This window comes from Saccoglossus kowalevskii, chromosome 19 (genome assembly GCF_978046115.1).
Source record: "Saccoglossus kowalevskii chromosome 19, keSacKowa6.1, whole genome shotgun sequence".
NCBI lineage: Eukaryota > Metazoa > Hemichordata > Enteropneusta > Harrimaniidae > Saccoglossus > Saccoglossus kowalevskii.
Window position 1 is genome coordinate 32,227,137 of NC_140659.1, and position 20,753 is coordinate 32,247,889.

The 20,753-nt window shown below is 36.0% G+C and overlaps 1 protein-coding gene across 3 annotated transcripts in view; it reads right to left on the reverse strand.

The window, feature by feature from the left end:
• The window catches only part of LOC102802887 (A disintegrin and metalloproteinase with thrombospondin motifs 3-like), a 61,128-nt gene extending 40,375 nt beyond the window's left edge, over positions 1-20,753 (reverse strand). The window contains exons 1-4 of one of the 3 annotated variants that reach the window (XM_085494031.1): positions 20,620-20,753; positions 11,214-11,505; positions 10,845-10,887; positions 9,196-9,584 (exon numbers count right to left, since the gene is read on the reverse strand). In XM_085494031.1, coding sequence (XP_085350157.1) covers positions 9,196-9,584; positions 10,845-10,887; positions 11,214-11,270 — 489 coding nt within the window. In that variant the 5' untranslated portion in view covers positions 11,271-11,505; positions 20,620-20,753. Of the gene's footprint in view, positions 1-9,195; positions 9,585-10,844; positions 10,888-11,213; positions 11,597-18,672; positions 19,015-20,619 lie in introns of those variants that run through there. The other 2 variants (XM_085494033.1, XM_085494032.1) reach the window with 2 other exon arrangements.

The window sequence follows — 20,753 nt, forward strand, 5'->3', positions numbered from 1 at the left end:
TAAAATCCCACTTAATTAATATAATAATACAACAATTTTAAAATAAATAGCATCCCGACACTTTCATTTATATCTAGATGATTTAGACTTAACTATTTAACTATAATTTGGCAATTTATCTGCTATTTTATCACGATACATCGAACTCCGATATACGATATGTGCATTTTGGGTATAGAGAAGAACTGAGTTTTAAAACTGATATAAATCCACCAAAACTTTTAGTAGACGAGATAAATGCATATTTTTTTCCACTGTGATATTGAAAATAATAAATAAAACTTAAAAATTAGTACAAATAAATGAGTAAAAATCGGATATACTTCCCTATCTTTACGGTTCCTACAGTTAGACAGTTTGCTGCCGAAAACAGTAAAGATCTATAAAAAAATCTTCAAACAATCTTCCCAGTAAAATTAATGGAAAGTGCAACAATATAACCATAATTTTGTTTAAAAAAATAAATATATTGTATGCATTGTATAATATATGCAACACATTGCAGGTTACAATAGTAATATGTTGCACTGCGGGTTACGATATATTATACTGTTGTGAACGATATGTCGCACCGCCGGTTAAGATATATCATACTACGATATACGAGATATGGTACTGCGAATACAATATATCATACTACGATATACGATATATGGTACTGCGGATACAATATATCCTACTACGATATACGATATATGGTACTGCAGATACGATATATCATACTAAGATATACGATATATGATACTGCGGGTTACGATATATCATACTACGATATACGATATATGGTACTGCGGATACAATATATCATACTACGATATACGATATATGGTACTGCGGGTACGATATATCATACTGAGATATACGATATATGGTACTGCGGGTTACGATATATCATACTACGATATACGAGATATGGTACTCCGGATACAATATATCATACCAGGATATACGATATATGGTACTGCGGATACAATATATCATACTACGATATACGATATATGGTACTGCGGATACAATATATCATACTACGATATATGGTTATGCGGGTACGATATATCATACTACGATATACGATATATGGTACTGCGAGTTACGATATATTACACTCTTGTGAACGACTTATGTCGCACCGCCGGCTAAGATATATCATAATACGATATACGAGATATGGTACTGCGGATCACGATATATCATACTACGATATACGATATATGGTACTGCGGGTCACGATATATCATACTACGGTATTAGACATAACACTGCGGATTACTACTAGTATATTCGACAACGGTATGCGATACGTCACACTGCATTATACGATATGATGCACTGCAGACTTTGATATACCATCACAGGTAAACGATATATCGTAGTGCGTGGTTAAGTACATTTGCCGTACACACTTTGCAATACATCGTACCCTGCTTGCCTTAGCGGATACGTGGGTGTTTTACAGTGATGTCGCAAAGTCAGTATGGACCGTGACGAGAGGATGAGTCATCGACTAGTAAGTGACCTGCCGTAGACAGTATGTTTTAGCGGCTTTACCTCCCACACAGAAAAATCTGTAATTGTATCTGTTTAACAGATGCTGTTGTGATATTTGTCCATCCTTGCGCCTGGATCACTTTTACACGAAGTGATTTATTTTCTTTAATATTAATGCAACAGCTGTATACCACGTGATTCGCACCGTTTTCGCAAACTACGATTTGTGGCAATCGCTAACAGCAAACACTGATATAAATGGGTTCAGAGGGCATTAGCACTTATAATCAAATGTTTCCTTCGAAAATCATCATATCTCATACTATTACACGGCAATACGCAAATTTGAATTAAACCACAACACGGAAACATTAATTTTAATGTTTGTATTTCCGCATGATGTGGTGTATCTCATGTGCGACTTCTCTGAATAGTAAATGATATTTATTTACTATTCTTATGATTTAGTGGCTAATTACAAACACTTATTAAAATACTACTGAACAGTATAACATTTACAATGAAAGTCTAATAGAATTTATATTGCATTCTATTACATATTTTTAATATTTTAATTGCTGACACAATATGCAATGATGGTAAATGGTGTTCGTAAAAATTGCAACGTATTTTTATAACAGTGTAAGTATTGCAATTCATGCCCAAACAAGGTTTCTATTATTCCTTATTTGGTCATGCGCAGTTAGTTGCGCATATGGTTATTATAGATTGAAATCTCGTATTACGCGGAGTGACAATTGGTGACCAGTGAATGTTCCACTTACTTTTCACTAAGTACCCAAGCGGAGATTCGTTTTACGTTCGGTATGCCATGCTCAGCGTGCGGTCTTTGTACATTTGCCAACGCTTTGGCTCTCCATCTAAACATTCTCCGTGCTTCAGTGCTGCGACAAAAATAACAGCCGCACGGAGAGAATATTTCTTCTCACCTTTTCTGATTTCTGGCACGCGTATTTGCGCTGTTTAGCTATGGAATGTTTGCTTTGCTCGGATAACAGACTTAATAGACTTCGTTATTGCTTCACGAATTGCAGTGTTAAACGATCACCCACCATTAGCAATGATCTAAGTATAGTGCAACCTCATAGTACAAATCAGAACGCCATTTCAAGTGTTGAACAAGTACATTGAAGTTCATAATCTGGTCACGTGGTGCCTGTTCATGCAATTCCAAGCCATCACATTTTAAAGATATGTTGCAGAGAATTCATTTGGATTTATATGAACATGTAAAAGTAAAACACATTTGACCTTTCGTAAACGTCCCCAATAAATATACAAGTGCCACCATTAACTTTCCAGGGTGGTAAGGACATCTATCTAAACCTGTAGTCACATTACTGTAAATAAATCAATTAATTCTGTCTCCGCATTGTTAGTGTCTTAATGTTTATTATATATGGATATTACATTTTTTTTTTAAATATCAAGTTTAATGTCAAGGGAAGTTTTTCAGATTCCATCAATCGCCTAATGGCTTTGTATTATCTTCTTAAACTGCATTAATATTGTTATAGCAGACCTACATATAAATTGCCAGACGCATACGTAATAACACACCATATAAAGACACGTACCCTCTACATGTACAGGAAGAATGGACACTGAGATAACATTGCTTACGTACAGAAATCACATGACTCAGACCCATATAGCGATAATACTACTTCCTACTGCATTGGACATACTTCCTTAAGCACCAGACAATCGTGTAGTTTAAAGTGATTCACGATTACCCACAATTCCATCCAAGATATGTTATATTCATCTTTCTTATTTTAGGTTTATTATTTTTTTATAATTTTATTTATTGTGATTATTTCTGTGAATTGGCAATAATTAGTATGTAACGTGTGCCAAGTACAAGCTTAATTTTCATGGGAAGCATGTCTCCTAGAAATAACTACAATGCGAATTGAAACTCTGAGGTCAAGGTGTAGGTTGAAAGGAGAATTAACTTTGGGTTAATATGTGAATGACTTGACAAAGTGTGGTATGCGAAGTAAGCATGAAGAGCACCACATGTGTCGGAAGTATTTTATAACATAGGTTGTGCTCTAATAATTGAGATAACGTATTTCAAATTCTCCAGTATATCATTTATTCACTTGATTGCCATGGAGAAGTAAAGTCATTCTGTCTTTCTATTAAGATATGTCGTCACAATTGCTTTCACAACTTGAAATATAGCCTGGGTTGCAGTGAGTTCACTGAAGTGAAATCTTAGAAATAAATTAAGTAATTATCCTTTGACGAATTTATATTTGTATATTCACTGAATTAAATAATAAATGTACAGTAATGAAAATACATCAAAGAAAGATACAACACACAAAACATGAATGAATTTCGAAAGAATATGTCATATATGAATATGACCCACACAAATGAAATAAATCAATGTTACTTGAAGACATCACATATATGACCATATTGTTACAATTCTTATTTGTAGAAATATGAAATTGACTGAAATTCATAGTTTAAAACCGCATAGATTAGGTGCGACATACATGTATTCGAATAGAATCGTAAAACGTAGTCTTACAATATATGTATTAGACTAGAATCGTAAAACGTAGTCTTGCAATATACGTATTAGACTAGAATCGTAAAACGTAGTCATACAATATATGTATTAGACCAGAATCGTAAAACGTAGTCTTAAAATATATGTATTAGACTAGAATCGTAAAACGTGGTCTTACAATATATGTATTAGACTAGAGTCGTAAAACGTAGTCTTACAATATATGTATTAGACTAGAATCGTAAAAGGTAGTCTTACAATATATGTATTAGACTAGAATGGTAAAACATAGTCTTACAATATATGTATTAAACTAGAATCGTAAAAGGTAGTCTTACAATATATGTATTAGACTAGAATGGTAAAACATAGTCTTACAATATATGTATTAAACTAGAATCGTAAAACGTGGTCTTACAATATATGTATTAGACTAGAATGGTAAAACGTAGTCTTACAATATACGTATTAGACTAGAATGGTAAAACGTAGTCTTACAATATATGTATTAGACTAGAATGGTAAAACGTAGTCTTACAATATATGTATTAGACTAGAATGGTAAAACGTGGTCTTACAATATATGTATTAGACTAGAATGGTAAAACGTAGTCTTACAATATATGTATTAGACCAGAATCGTAAAACGTAGTCATACAACATATGTATTAGACTAGAATCGTAAAACGTGGTCTTACAATATATGTATTAGACTAGAATCGTAAAACGTAGTCTTACAATATATGTATTAGACTAGAATCGTAAAACGTAGTCTTACAATATATGTATTAGACTAGAATCGTAAAACGTGGTCTTACAATTTATGTATTAGACTAGAATCGTAAAACGTGGTCTTACAATATATGTATGAGAATAGAATCGTAAAACGTAGTCATACAATATATGTATTAGACTAGAATCGTAAAACGTTGTCATACAATATATTTATTAGACTAGAATCGTAAAACGTAGTCTTACAATTTATGTATTAGACTAGAATCGTAAAACCTGGTCTTACAATATATGTATTAGAATAGAATCGTAAAACGTAGTCATACAATATATGTATTAGACTAGAATCGTAAAAATTAGTCTTACAATATATGTATTAGACTAGAATCGTAAAACGTAGTCATACAATATATGTATTAGACTAGAATCGTAAAAATTAGTCATACAATATATGCATTAGACTAGAATCGTAAAAATTAGTCTTACAATATATGTATTAGACTAGAATCGTAAAACGTAGTCATACAATATATGTATTAGAATAGAATGGTAAAACGCAATCTTATAATATATGTATTAGACTAGAATGGTAAAACGTAGTCTTACAATATATGTATTAGACTAGAATGGTAAAACGTAGTCTTACAATATATGTATTAGACCAGAATCGTAAAACGTAGTCATACAAAATATGTATTAGACTAGAATCGTAAAACGTGGTCTTACAATATATGTATTAGACTAGAATCGTAAAAAGTAGTCTTACAAACAATATATGTATTAGACTAGAATCGTAAAACGTAGTCATACAATATATATTAGACTAGAATCGTAAAACGTAGTCTTACAATACATGTATTCGAATAGAATCGTAAAACATAGTCTTACAATATATGTATTCGAATAGAATCGTAAAACGTAGTCTTACAATGTATGTATTAGACTAGAATCGTAAAACGTAGTCTTGCAATATATGTATTAGACTAGAATCGTAAAACGTAGTCTTACAACATATGTATTAGACTAGAATCGTAAAACGTAGTCATACAATATATGTATTAGACTAGAATCGTAAAACGTAGTCTTACAAACAATATATGTATTAGACTAGAATGGTAAAACGTAGTCTTACAATATATGTATTAGACCAGAATCGTAAAACGTAGTCATACAACATATGTATTAGACTAGAATCGTAAAACGTGGTCTTACAATATATGTATTAGACTAGAATGGTAAAACGTAGTCTTACAATATATGTATTAGACTAGAATCGTAAAACGTAGTCTTGCAATATACGTATTAGACTAGAATCGTAAAACGTAGTCATACAATATATGTATTAGACCAGAATCGTAAAACGTAGTCTTAAAATATATGTATTAGACTAGAATCGTAAAACGTGGTCTTACAATATATGTATTAGACTAGAGTCGTAAAACGTAGTCTTACAATATATGTATTAGACTAGAATGGTAAAACGTAGTCTTACAATATATGTATTAGACTAGAATGGTAAAACGTGGTCTTACAATATATGTATTAGACTAGAATGGTAAAACGTAGTCTTACAATAAATGTATTAGACTAGAATGTAAAACGTAGTCATACAATATATGTATTAGACTAGAATGGTAAAACGTGGTCTTACAATATATGTATTAGACTAGAATGGTAAAACGTAGTCTTACAATATATGTATTAGACTAGAATGGTGAAACATAGTCTTACAATATATGTATTAGACTAGAATCGTAAAACGCGGTCTTACAATATATGTATTAGACTAGAATGGTAAAACGTAGTCTTACAATATATGTATTAGACTAGAATGGTAAAACGTAGTCTTACAATATATGTATTAGACCAGAATCGTAAAACGTAGTCATACAACATATGTATTAGACTAGAATCGTAAAACGTGGTCTTACAATATATGTATTAGACTAGAATGGTAAAACGTAGTCTTACAATATATGTATTAGACTAGAATGGTATAACGTAGTCTTACAATATATGTATTAGACTAGAATGGTAAAACGTAGTCTTACAATATATGTATTAGACTAGAATGATAAAACATAGTCTTACAATATATGTATTAGACTAGAATAGTAAAACGTGGTCTTGCAATATATGTATTAGACTAGAATGGTAAAACGTAGTCTTGCAATATATGTATTAGACTAGAATCGTAAAACGTGGTCTTACAATATATGTATTAGACTAGAATCGTAAAACGTAGTCTTACAATATATGTATTAGACTAGAATCGTAAAACGTAGTCTTACAATATATGTATTAGACTAGAATCGTAAAACGTAGTCTTACAATATATGTATTAGACTAGAATCGTAAAACGTAGTCTTACAATATATGTGTTAGACTAGAATCGTAAAACGTAGTCTTACAATATATGTATTAGACTAGAATGTATTAGACTGAGAACAACATATAATTTATGTAGTTGTTGTTGTACGTGTACATTCAATTTCAAAGCATCTGTGTCACGTGTGCGGCTCATTTTCCCATTACGGCATTATATGTACGAGAACCCTAGCTGCGGACATTATGGCCGATGAATTGAAAATGTGTCAAATACACAAACGGCCTACTATGATCACGTGCAGATTCACGAGGTGACTGATGACACACACGCATAATGTATATACGATTATCAAAATGTCGTGTTTCACGTAATGAAGTTCAAAACATTTGACATTTAATCTCGCGGTATCGGTCAATAAACGTTGTTGAACCCAGTATTCAGATGCATGGACACGTGTGCGATGGAATACGTGTTTATGGCTACTTCAACAGACTCTTGCAGAAGATCTAATAATCTCATGGGATCTCAACAAATGTACTACTTCCAATGAATAAGTCACGTGATGACAATAACACATTCTCCGACACGAGAGAATTTAATAATATCCATTAACAGTCTGCAGATTATTGTCAACAAGTCAGCTCTGTATAACGTAATGACCAGCTCCTGTTTTATCTTACAACAACTTCCATATCCTAATACTAGGGAGGACACCGAATGTCGACACATTTAACATGGGTTTAAAGCTCTTTTATCAACACGTGACGGCAAAGCAACCGTCCAATCAAACTCAAAAACAATATAATTCCAATACCATTTCACGTTCGATAGCAACTTGCACCCAAACTCAATAATTTCCGGAATGGCAATTACATTTCCAATTTAAAATTAGGAAAGTATTATTTTAATTAGGTGCGACGTGTGAATTAAAAACAAAAGCCATATGACGTCAAGAAATTGTTTATAAAATAGTACTCGAGCTTACTAGTACCTGGAAAATGCAACTGGTCTTCAAGCATAATTTCCGCTTGCGGAAATGCTAATTATATATGCAAAAGTAGATGAAGTAATTGGATATGAGAAATGTAATGATATATTCATTATGTACATGGGGCATCGTTCAAAGGAACACCACAGAACACGATTCCAGAGATATTTGTAACTAAAGCACCAAACCTTGACATTTCGATCATATTTACATGTGAAGGGTATTAATAATGCCTTCCACGAAGTTGACATACGCAATAACACTGTGCGTATATGATGTTGACATGCGCAATAACACGGTGCGTATAAATATGCCTACTCCGCCAGGGCTTCACAGTAAAGATTAGAGATGATCACGTTATTTTATTTCATTGAGTCCGTGAATCTGACGTACTGAGGTGTACGCCTACTTACAGTAATGGCAAGGCGATTTGCCTTGGTCGGGTTGGAATCTCGTGTGTGCTTGTTTATATGTTTGTAATCTGCCTGTGTTTATATTGTGATCTCTTGGCAGCCTTGCACTGTCTGGCGGCAGTTAGTGGTGCTGTCGTTTTAACGAGATTGGTTATATCAGGTGCAAGTATTATACAAAGATACTAACAAGACAAGTGAGGTCAGAATAAAAAAACACACGCCGTGTCTGCGTTGACTATTGACCACTTTATTGGTTCTTTATTGCCTTTGTATAGCACCTTCTCAAGCCCTAGCGCCATAGATGAAGAGGGATGGGAAAACAACACTTGGTTGGTAACACAGTATGTGGGATTTGGTGACACCTTCAGATGGACTATGACTGTTGATCGCTCCAATGACTGCATATAAACATTGAAACTATCTTAACACCGTCTAGACTTTCTAAAACTGTTGGACCAACATGTCGCTACCACCTCGTGCAAGCAAACTGGGTCAAATGACATGAGTCCTGCCTACCGACAAGCCAGTCTTTAGTCGTACATGTCCCAGATACTTTAGTTCTGTCTTGAAATGGAATGAACCGTGGACACTTCTAGCTGAGTATATTCAACAACCTAGAAATTGAACGTATATACAACTTCTCGAATTCAACAAGAAACAAACGCAATTTGAAATTGAAGACAGACTGACTTACCAGTCCGTTGCAATTGCTGACAGCGACTGTTGAGTGAGATTTGTTTTTAACTTCACCGATATAAAAGCATCCCTCTTGGATTGTCTCTTCTCTTCTCCCCGAAGAGGTCATCCATTCGACAACGGCACCAGGGGATACAAGATGTACATTTTTATGAACGTTTAGTGTAAACTCTGACCCAAAAGCCTTCAACGAGAAATGCATCTCATTGGTTTGAGTGTTGTCTGTAGAATAACGGCGGTTACGGACACCTTTCTTGGAGTCAGTAGTTAATGTGTTGTCGCCACTCCCCTCTTGAGGTGCTAGCCTGTGTGAAATGAATCGACCATCGGACGTTGAGAGGTATGGTATGATGATCTCGTAGTCACTCAATTTCTTTGCTAAATGATCTGTTTGAAAAGAAACGGTTTGTAAGAGTCATGTAAGTATGTCGAGACAGGGTTCTTCACTGTTATTTCTTCTCTGTCGAGGATTTGGCTAGTTCTTAGAGTGACGGGGAAAGTGGGCAATTCACTAGTCAAATGATATTCCAGTTATACTGTTCTCCCAAGTACGCCACTTTGTCGAGTGGCGTAAGTCGATACCGGTGGGTAATTCGATCAACTCTCTGTGGGAAAGCCCCGTAGCGTTAAGTTGAATTGTCGTGCTAAAACTCTCACTGAGGAATATATTGAGTTCCTGCTCCTAATATACTATATAGGATTTAACAAGCAAGCCACGAGACGAGTTCTAAGTAGCGCATATTAGGAGCGGTACCGTCAAAGGAGTCACACTTACAAATCCCACCACAAACGGAAGGACTTGAAATTTTAGAAACTTCTCAGCTTTAATGCTATCCCAAATCACTTGAGATACAACTATACACCTTATCTCGAACGTACTTGCGATTTGACTTTTCGAGATCTTGACATTATGAGTGAGACACTATCAATTTAATGGTACGATCAGCTCATTGTAACATATGTCCACCCCTCCCTTCCCAGGAAATGGCAGAGAGAACGTACGCTTACAAACACCAAAGGGAAGGAATAGTTGCCTCTAGGTATTGAAGTCCCCCGGCATATACTGGTCATTCAAGCATTCACTTTTTAAATCAAGCCGACGAAGCGCTGTCTAGTTGGTCACAATGCCTGTCTTGTATGTAACAATTTGGTCGGTGGTTCCAGGCATACGCCACACAAAAGATTCCTTAAATAGGGGGGTTCTAGTCACTCATAAAGGAACTTGCCGGGGAACTTGGGTATGTATATATAGTATTTTAAAAGGATAAACTTCAATAGTCGAAGACTTTTCTTTGTAGGCACGTACAACCGTCACAATACCAAGAAAAGCTATAAATTACACCGATATATGTTGGGTTTACAAAGACAGTCTCTGTAACAGGGGTAAGACTAGTTCCCTGCTTGAGACGGATCAACTTGATGACTTTCCATCAAATTGAAATACAATAAGAATTTGATTTTAACCTGCTTTGCAGCAGACATTTCCCGCCATATTCACCCGACTCGCACACTTGAGTGACAATTGGTCACGTGACTTTTTCGTCTAAATACCAACTTACATTTGCAGGGCTATTTACGTTATTCTAAGTTGTACGGATACAACAAAGGGAGAAAAAAGTTTACAAAATTCGTTTCGAGTCTACTTACCGAACTCAATGTGTGAATTCCTTCCAATCCGCACTCCATGAACCTAATAATAAAATAAATATACAGAAGCTGATAGGATGGACCGCTATGTGTTATAATGGATAGAAATATATATATGTAAATAGCACTAATAAAAAGTGTGGTGCAGTACGTACTTTTATAATAGAGTTGAGAAAGTGCATACTATGTCAAATACGGAGCAGACCTTTGATGAACTCTGAAAGTAAGACACGACAGACGATATATCCATTTGCTGTAAACGTGTCACTACTTTTAACACACCATACGAGGCTGGCTCCTGACCCAGACCAAAATAAAGTTATAGCCTCGCCACATTTCTAGTTTTTAAATAATAATAAAAACAAATACCTGCAAAATGCTGTGTGAGAAAACGGCAGTGATGAAAATAAATATTGACGCTGTCATCTTGGTTGGTTAAAAGTTGAATGCGATTTGTTTTTGAAGTGTAGACGTCTTGAGCTTGGAGCAGTGTATTCTCAGTGTCCAGCTGTTGGGGATCGTCTGCTGCTGTTTTCGTCCCACTGTCATGTAACAAGAAAGCCAGGCTGGTAGCAAGTGCTGCACGTCACAGATGTTAGCCTCTTATATATGAACGGGTAGTATCAATAATCCTTGTCGACTCGTTCAGCTTTCACGGCCCCTGTGGATTAGGTTCACAAAACAAAAGAACCGGGGTTCTATTAATACGATTTATGCATCCACTGGGCCGCAGAAACACCACAACAGAAATGCCACCGACAGTAAGCTAGATCATATGCAGGATGACGTCATTCCCTTTCGGCCCGCTGAACAGCTATATGATTAATATGATTATTTTCTAAGGCGGGGCCTACTAGTAACGTAGGTTACGATATGCTGTAGGCGGGGCCTAGTAACGTTGGTTACGATATGCTGTAGGCGGGCCTGGCGTAGCTTACGATATGTTGTAGGCGGACCGCCTGTTGGGGCAAAGACGAGTATAGGCGTGTTTCTTCTGTTGATAGGCATTCAATTATAGTGTAATTATATACACGTTGTACGTTGGATGGTATTTAAACCAGCGATAATTGTTCTATCTAACTGTGAAGCATATCATCGAGTTCAGTTGAATTTACAAAAATAACTCTTAGATAAGGAAAAAAAATCCCCTTGTCCTAGAACAAGCGGAGAAACGCTGAAAACAAATATGTGTAATAGAACATTGCGTCTTTTGTGGCGATTATGATCATTTCACCCCCACTCTTGTTGAAAAGAACTTGATCATTTCGTATGTGACATCTGCATGCGTATAGGCGGCACTACGATGACTGTGACTATATGTCTTCCGATAGTACCGAAAAACAAAGGTGTAATTACCCCAAAAACTTATTACAACCGGATGGGAGCACAAGTGGGATAAGGCATAAGTACAATCCTTGACTGCTGACCGTCTTTTTGACGTTACCTGAAACCAGAAATATGGTACGCCATACAAATCATGTGACCCATGTTCTACTATTCTCCGTTACTTAACGGAACTTACCTGTTTACCGACAAGGCGCCAACAAATATTCTACAAGTCAAATACAAAAAGTGATACAATGAACAACAATGTAAATTTTAACTTGCGATCTGTAATTCTGCTTATCATACTGAGATTGTTTTGTCTTCTTCTTTTTATTTATTAATTAATTAATTTATTTATTACCAAGAATACTGCCAATATTGTGTTTGCCGTGTTCCATCCAAAGTTCAACTCGCCTGAATAATGACACCGTAAACTCATATATCAAATGTTAAACGACGAATGGTACGTATTTTATTGCTCTATGGTGTCTGGTAAAGATCAAGTAATGCCAATGTTGAGATCTGGAATGTGTCCGAACACGTGACCACCAGCATGTGACCACCAACACCTGTTTTTGTCATATATAGTCCCAATATAATACAATTGTATAGGTTGATTGACATTTGACCTTCACTGTTAAATGCATTACAGTTTATTCATTTGAAATGTTTTACGACAAATTGACTTTTATGAAAAGAAAATAGCTATAATGGTATAGTGAATGTGTCCCATAGAGCAAATATGTTAGATGTTTAAAAATAATTTAACAATATATATTACACTCGGGAGTTTATTGTCACACTATCGGTATTTGTTTAAATCAAATCAGAAACTATTGAAATGATCCGGTGGCTGAGATTCCAGTAATAGACAGCACAACTTTTGATCTTTTTCCGTTGACTGCGAGATCCCGCGTTATGCCTGAAATCGAATGGAAAAATAGTCCTAGGATTCACCGACAAACGCTTTATAGCGTCTTGTACATATTTGTTGATTGAAGATTTTGATAAATTAAAGTTATCTCAAACCCATAATCAACCCTGAAAAGATCGACATTCCGATACTGAGTTATAAAACAAAATTTAAGTTCAAAATCAAATCATTCGATTCTGTCCGCACCTTTCACGCATTACGCGAGATCTCGCTGTAAACGTAACTACCTTTGATTAATTTGTACCAATCCTGTTTTTTAATATACTCTAAACTAGTAGTGCCGTGAAAACTACTGTAATGGTAGCTAGTACACCAGTAGCTTGGATGTCAGAGGTGCGCTTTACACATAATACTGGTATAGAGGTCGCTCTATAGCGATGGAAGAAGCACGCACTATATATGAGAATCATAAGTTATAATAAGTTTACAACATTCATATCCACACATTAAAAAGATATCAATTACTATAGTTAGTGTTTTGCCGACTTCAGTCAACGAAGTTATTCTTTTATGCTTAGTTAAATTAATAAATCATGTACAGAAATGAATTAACTTGTTTACCTAAAAATTAACACATTGTTTTAGTGAGGAAATCTAATAAGTATTATGCATTCAGCGCATGCGCATTCGGACGAGTTTGAATCATGTAGCTACACTTAGATTTGGCTTTATTTGATAATTGATACGTCCCCAACTTCAATGAAAAGCGATGTCAAGTTGTAGGCGGATGCTCCAGGCTCTTAATCGTCTGTCTATGATGATTAATGACATCGTAAACATGTGTGCCGGGGTTAAATGTCAAGCTCTATAAAAATGAAACTACATATATCAGGAAATCGAGAAGATCTATTGCAGCAATGATCAACTGAACCAAATTTGAGATTTGTTTAGATTCAGAACCATATGAACATATCATCACCACCTGACCACGGCAAGCAAAACGTCGGAAGATAACTGTGCCCACCAGAGAGCTATATGACAACATCATTTTCACATTGCCTTTCCCTGTCACGTGATTATTAGCAATCATTGATAATACCTTTCAGATGGAGAACTCGAAAGACGCGTTTATCAGATCATATGATGGCCGAACTAGTTTACATTCCAGCGTGTGACAATGTCAATCAGTAACCAGCAATTAAAAATACACGCTTTCTTGCTACTAACGCTTAGTATAGACACTAACCAAAGCATTCGATAAAACGCGATTACCCCACTGACAATGTCAATAACAAAAGGGAACGTGAGTTTTGGAGCTCTCTGTGTGGTTGTGAATTACCGACGTTTCTACCGTGTGCTATAACAGTTATGTTCTACCGTTTTCAATAGACGTTGCTAGCAACATACTAGTAGCGACACCGAGGATTGCGAGCTCGTACAGAGTAGTGGAGGCGAGCAAATGAGATGCGACAACTCGGAGGACGGGATTACACACTGAACTAGATGTATACGTGGTTGTAAACACAACAGAGGCTAACCCATAATCGACCCGGCCTATTCTTGTACCATTTTTTTCACGCTCTTTCAACCATATACTAACTCAGGTAAACATCACAAGATTCATGAGCTCATCGTTTCTGGTCAACTAGCTGAATGTTTGTAAGAGCATTAGACTTTATGTCGGCAGATAATGAATAGCATGTCTCAGACAGACAAAGTTAAGCGTTGTTTATGAAGTGCGTCAAAGAATACCATTTCCAATGTCCCCACGTCGAAAGATGTTTATATATCGTTTGGGTTGTATAGATGCTTGTTGAAGCGGAGTAAAATAACTTAGTATGTCTTTACATTAGAGACCCAGTACATATTTATTTTTGGATGAATTGTATTCCAGTCTCAGACAGTGTTATTGGAATTCTGTATATATACCATTTTTAACAATAGCCAAAGAAGTGCCTTGCTGTGTTCTACAAAACAATCATACAATCTTATATCTGTGTAGCAAGTCGTTTTAATGTCTCATGTAGTTTGTTATCATCGCAATCGGCGTCAAGTTATTAGTTATTTATTTGTTTTTGGAGAATCCGATACCTTATGACGCCGACTGGGTTGCGAATATTTCTTCCAATTGCAGCTTCAAGAGTACCAATAAAAATGGTATGATATGATACGATTCATGTGTATTACGACTAAATCGAAATGTCAACATGGCTTTACAAATACTTGTAATATACATTTTTAAATGAAAGTGATAGAATGTGTTATAATTATAAAACGACGGCGACGTGGTGCCTTGATGAGAACGATACGATGAACGTGAGTCACCGAATCTGTTACCATACGTCTATTATCAGTTCGCACATGTTGTAGTGCTTACCGAACTGACCACCAACACTTAGCCCACATAAATCCGATTTGCTGATGACTCATTGCAAATAAGTAATTCTTTAACAAATCCTATACAAAGGGAACAACAGCTCGCACAAATTCGAGCATCACTTTAGCGGCTCTCATTCAATAGATGTGGGGTTATAAAACTCTATTTAAAGGGAAAACCCCAATTGCAAATACAGTCCTATACCTCGAGTGGTTTACCACCCATGTGTTAAGCACCGGACCGTGCAAATCAGGAGCATGCGCAATACTTAGTGCCAGATCAAATATAGCAGTTTTAATTGGTATTATAGCTAGAAACATGGAATGTGATAGTTTAATTCGCTTTGATTGCCATTATCTCCGGGCCATTGCCCTTAATTGTCAACTCCCGACTATCTATTCATCAGATTTAAGAAATGTAAACTCGTTTTCGTTATTTCCGGGGCTGAAAGCGCCACATCAAATTGTTGTTACCAACGAGTTACTTCCAGATTTGCGTCTGGGTGGCGCCTTGCCCCATTTTTAAATGATTAATTTGTTTCTAGTGTATCACTAAAGTTTTCAACAGTCTCTAAGAGATCGTAAACTTGACATACACACACGCCGTTATCGTATACAGTTTCAAAGAAAGCAATTTTCGCATTATGAGAAGGTCTCTCCTTCCAGTAACAATGGTATCGTCACCAAGGTTATTAAAATCGTTCAGTCTGGTTTTCCAGATGTTTGTTTTCTTGCGTGGAGCTGACAACATTTAGCTGACATACAGTGGTATTCCGTTATTATGTATTGCATGGTCCAAGTGGACACACTTTAATATATCACATTGCATACTGCATCAACTTGTAGACTCGTTGTTACTGACGTGCATATAGGTCAAATAAATGCAAAATTTACAGGATTTCGTGTTTTTTTCTAATCAAACGTGATATTTAGTATGATGATGTTATATAATGATATGTGTTAGGGTTGGAAGTGAAATATTTAGTTATTAATTTAATCTCGCGACATAGCCACGTCACTGATCTCTCTAAACAGCATAAAGGCTTTGTATTTTTTTTCATGGAAAATGTTATACAACAGATCATGGAATCGAATCATGGACACCTCCTAAAATAAAATTAAGTGGTCTTGAGTGATAACAGCAATATCAATTATGTTTGAATTCGTAATTAGATACTATGTCCTTCAATGAATGCTAGTTTCAAGATTTGCTGCCATGCCAACCGGTTTTATCATTTCTCATGAGTATCACAATAATCAGTGGGACTTGTTCTACATATAATATAAAGTGGAAATGAGTTATTTGCATAATTGTATAACATTTTTCGAGTAATTGTCTAATTACAGTGTGAATGAGTATTGAAAGATTTGTTGTTTGAAAACCATCAACAGAGTGCAGGACGAGTTAAGATATATGTTGTTTTGTGTGATAGTCGAGAGGTGATGGTATGATGTTCTGATTTGTGTATAGCAGCATTGGTGAGTGATATCAAGGGCTAGGCTGCACAGGTCATCATAGATATGTCGAGAATGTTAGCTTATGCGATTTATTATGACTTAATAGAATGCAGAATATTTTACCGCTGTGAACTTTCAGATAACGAAATGCTTCGGAAGATTCATCGTCTGTTCTATCTTCTATCTACTTGCCCTATCTTGTCTTGGATAACTTACATATATAAGCTTGTGGTGGTTCTTTGGGCAAGTCGCTAATACTTCCCATGTCATGATAAGAGACGTGTCTATCAGTTACGACAAGAGAGGACACGTCTTGATGAATGAGGGTTTCCTTGAACCTTTGTCCTGCGTTTGCGTCTACTGCAAGAACGTATCCGGTTCTTTCGGCAAAATACTCGTCATTGTAAATGTCGCGTTTTAAAGATAATATGGCTGAACAGAATAAGATTTTGTGCTTAATTTAGAGATTTGTATTTTTACATTATAATACACGTAAGTAATGGGAGAACAAATTTAATTCGAATTCGCGTAATGTGACCCAATTCAGGTATCAGCCGAGACTTCTGCCTCGGGACTGCTGTCTGACCGCAATTACAGCCGGCAAGGTTTGTTTTGCTTAGATCGTCTGTCATCCGACGAACAGGTCGAAAGTCCCTTGTTTTCACACGTACTAACCATATGCATACGTTCTTCAGTGTACACGTTGATGGGTAATTGCATGCATTCTATGTTATGCCCTGTATTCTACCATTTGAATAGGATCAAACGATTGCGATTTGTTGTTAGTTGTGCTCGCTGGTTGCACGCTTGGCCAGTCAACCACGTCTAGCCAGGGCCAATACGTGCCAATAATCTTGCATAAACAATTAGACAGAAAATTGATTACTTCATAGTTGGAGCAGATCCAAAATTTCAATTGAGGCAGACAAACAACGAGGAATATATTTCATTATAGTAGAGCACATACTGCATTGAAATCGCTGACTGGCCAGAATTACAAGCTACTACAAAGATTGAATGTACTAGTTTTCTTATTAAGCTTCTATATTACAACATTCGTGATGTTTGCTATGCATTCAAGTCGTTGCCGTTAACGTTAAAGGCGAGCCATTCGTGACCCCGGCAACGGACGGAATATTGCAATCGATTTATGCAGTCACATAAAACTTCGTAATAACGGATGAAACAAAATAGTACTAGCGGAGGCAATACTGTAGATCTTTATAAAGTGATGGTGGTTCAGTTACACCAGGAATCTAGTAAAGGGCAAGCCTCATCATCGCTGGGCATTGCAATGACAATGTTGAGTAAAAGAAAAAAGTGATTTGTTTACATGGGCTCAAGCTTATAACCCTTGTATCTACTGTTACTGTTAATTATCCACTGTACAATATAATAGTATAATGATGTATTATACCCTGTAATGATTGCTGGCACTATGGTTCTAATATAAGCGAATTAGTTGATGCTAAAAAAGACCGCCGCATTAGTGTAATTTAATGAGTAAATGGATTCAAGATTGCGGTATTGTCCATCTAAAGTACTAATATATTTGGCATTGGAATGCACACTTTAGGTAAACATACTATTTACATTCGAATGTATTTCCGAAGTAGACTTCTTAATTCAGGTATGATTTGCAGTCTGTAGAAAGTTCTAGCTAATAAAAAACCCAAGCTGGAACACTCAGTTAAGCATTGCGGCCACGGTTCATTCAATATGTACATAATGCCCAACACGGCCTGTCTTTTGAATGACCCTAAATACGTCTATCTATCACTATACACTTCCTACCTTAATATATGAACCTTGTACTGCCAATGTCAAGTCTTCAACAATTCAAATGTACTTGCAGAACGTATATATCCTTGCTATACGCGAACGTCAAATGAAAGTTCAGAGAAGACCTTCATATTTATAGGAAGTTCGAGCTGCTGCAGACTTGGCTTATATCCTGTAAAAGCCTTAATGGGTTTTTAAGAAGTCGCCGAATGACTCGTCAGTCGTTGTGGTGGAGTTATTACGAAAGTAGAACCCCCTAACACATGTCGGAAAATATTTTGAGATAGCAGTGACACATAGTCCGCGGGGGAGAGATCGGAGGTGGAGTTGGAGCGCGGCACATAGGAACTGCGATAACACTGACGCCGTCCAGTAAACGCCTTCGCCAATCACATGGGAGGGGACTATTAAAGATGACGTTATCAGTTTGACCTATTTTATTGATTCAATGAAGGGCAACTGAGTGAGTTTCTAATGCATGTACAGTGGAGTAGTAAGGTCAGTATGAACATAAGGGAAAGCAAGAGGAATGACAAACAACTCGATCTATAAAACGGCAACTGATGCGCCAATGAGGGCGTGCACATTTTCGTCAATGCAATGACACACTCGTATCATTTTATTCACTAACACACTAACATCCTCTTGGCGACAATCTTTACAAGTACCAATAACACATAACGAGATTTCCATGACTTTATAGTAAACTTCCTTCACAAGGTTTCTATTTCTGTTGCTTTCAATCACTCGTTACTATGACAATGTCGTTTTTGTTTACATTGTATATGCGTGCGTATCGACAAAATGTCTAATACATCTTTTAACCGTGTGACATCGAAGGTTGTTTACATTACTAGTATATGCTACATTGCGGAATTACGCAGCTCCACGTGCTATGGCAAACCTTTACTGAATATGAGAAGAAAACAGTAAAGCAAGCAAGCTACAACTGATCTCGCCTGCACCAATTAAAAAGCTGTGATGTACTGCAAGTTGACTGTGGATAAAAGGAGGATATAACTCATTGAAAAAAGACAGGTCTGGTTTTCTATAGACGAAGTTCCTCTATATTTGTTTTCATTGTAGATTCTATTTGTGCCGGCCACCCATGATCTTTTCTTCGTTCTAATGTTATTGTAATGCTAAATTAGGACATTGCTTCTAAACCAGCGTGGAACAACAATCGAAGTCTTGTTTGCAGAGAGTCTTTAAGTCGTCACACCAGGATCGCTAGGTAAAATATATTCTATTATACCCCACATTCACATCGCTTGCCTTGATACACGTATTTCAACTTTTATACAACTCAGCATAATTATGCAAGCTTGTATTGACCACAAACACATATATAACTGTAATTTATATTTAATAAATATTGCAGAATGTGTGAATAAGTTTCTGAATTGTTTGCTCAAACAACATCGCAAATTGTCTCGTATAATTTTGAAATTTTGTTTGCATAGTATTTTAGTCGTTCGCGTTCGAGTTATAAGACGTATTGTAACTTTTCTTGTAACTTCAGTTTATTATCGATCATTGTCGATACTAGTTATCGACATTGGTGGGTGAATTCTGTTCCATGTATAACACCGAACAACAGAGATGATGCCTTAGGAATGGTTGATAAATGTTGGACAGATAATACTATTTTCTGTTATCTTAACAAGTAATTGCCATGTTGCCGTACTAACTGGTTTATTTAGCTTAAGCGTTATAAATAATAATATTGTTCTATGATTTGTTGAACCTTCTTCGAGATGATCTACTGACTGTTGACAGTAAGCAAACAAATTATTCATTCCCATTACATACCCCACCTTCCCATTGATTTACTATGATTACTTCTCAGTTTGTGTGAAGAAATCATAGCAAAGTTGCGTACATCGTGACGTTATATTACCTTTAGTGCTATTATGTGTACTCTATTGAATACCACTAATGCCCAGTAAAGAAACATACCTTGAGGATGAGTAGACGGTGGGTAATCCTCGCTCTCATTACTTGACAAATTTTGATTATGGTGCCTAGAAACAGGACTGATTCACCCTTACGCCAACTGCTATATGAGGGACCATTCGCTACAGACTCCCCAG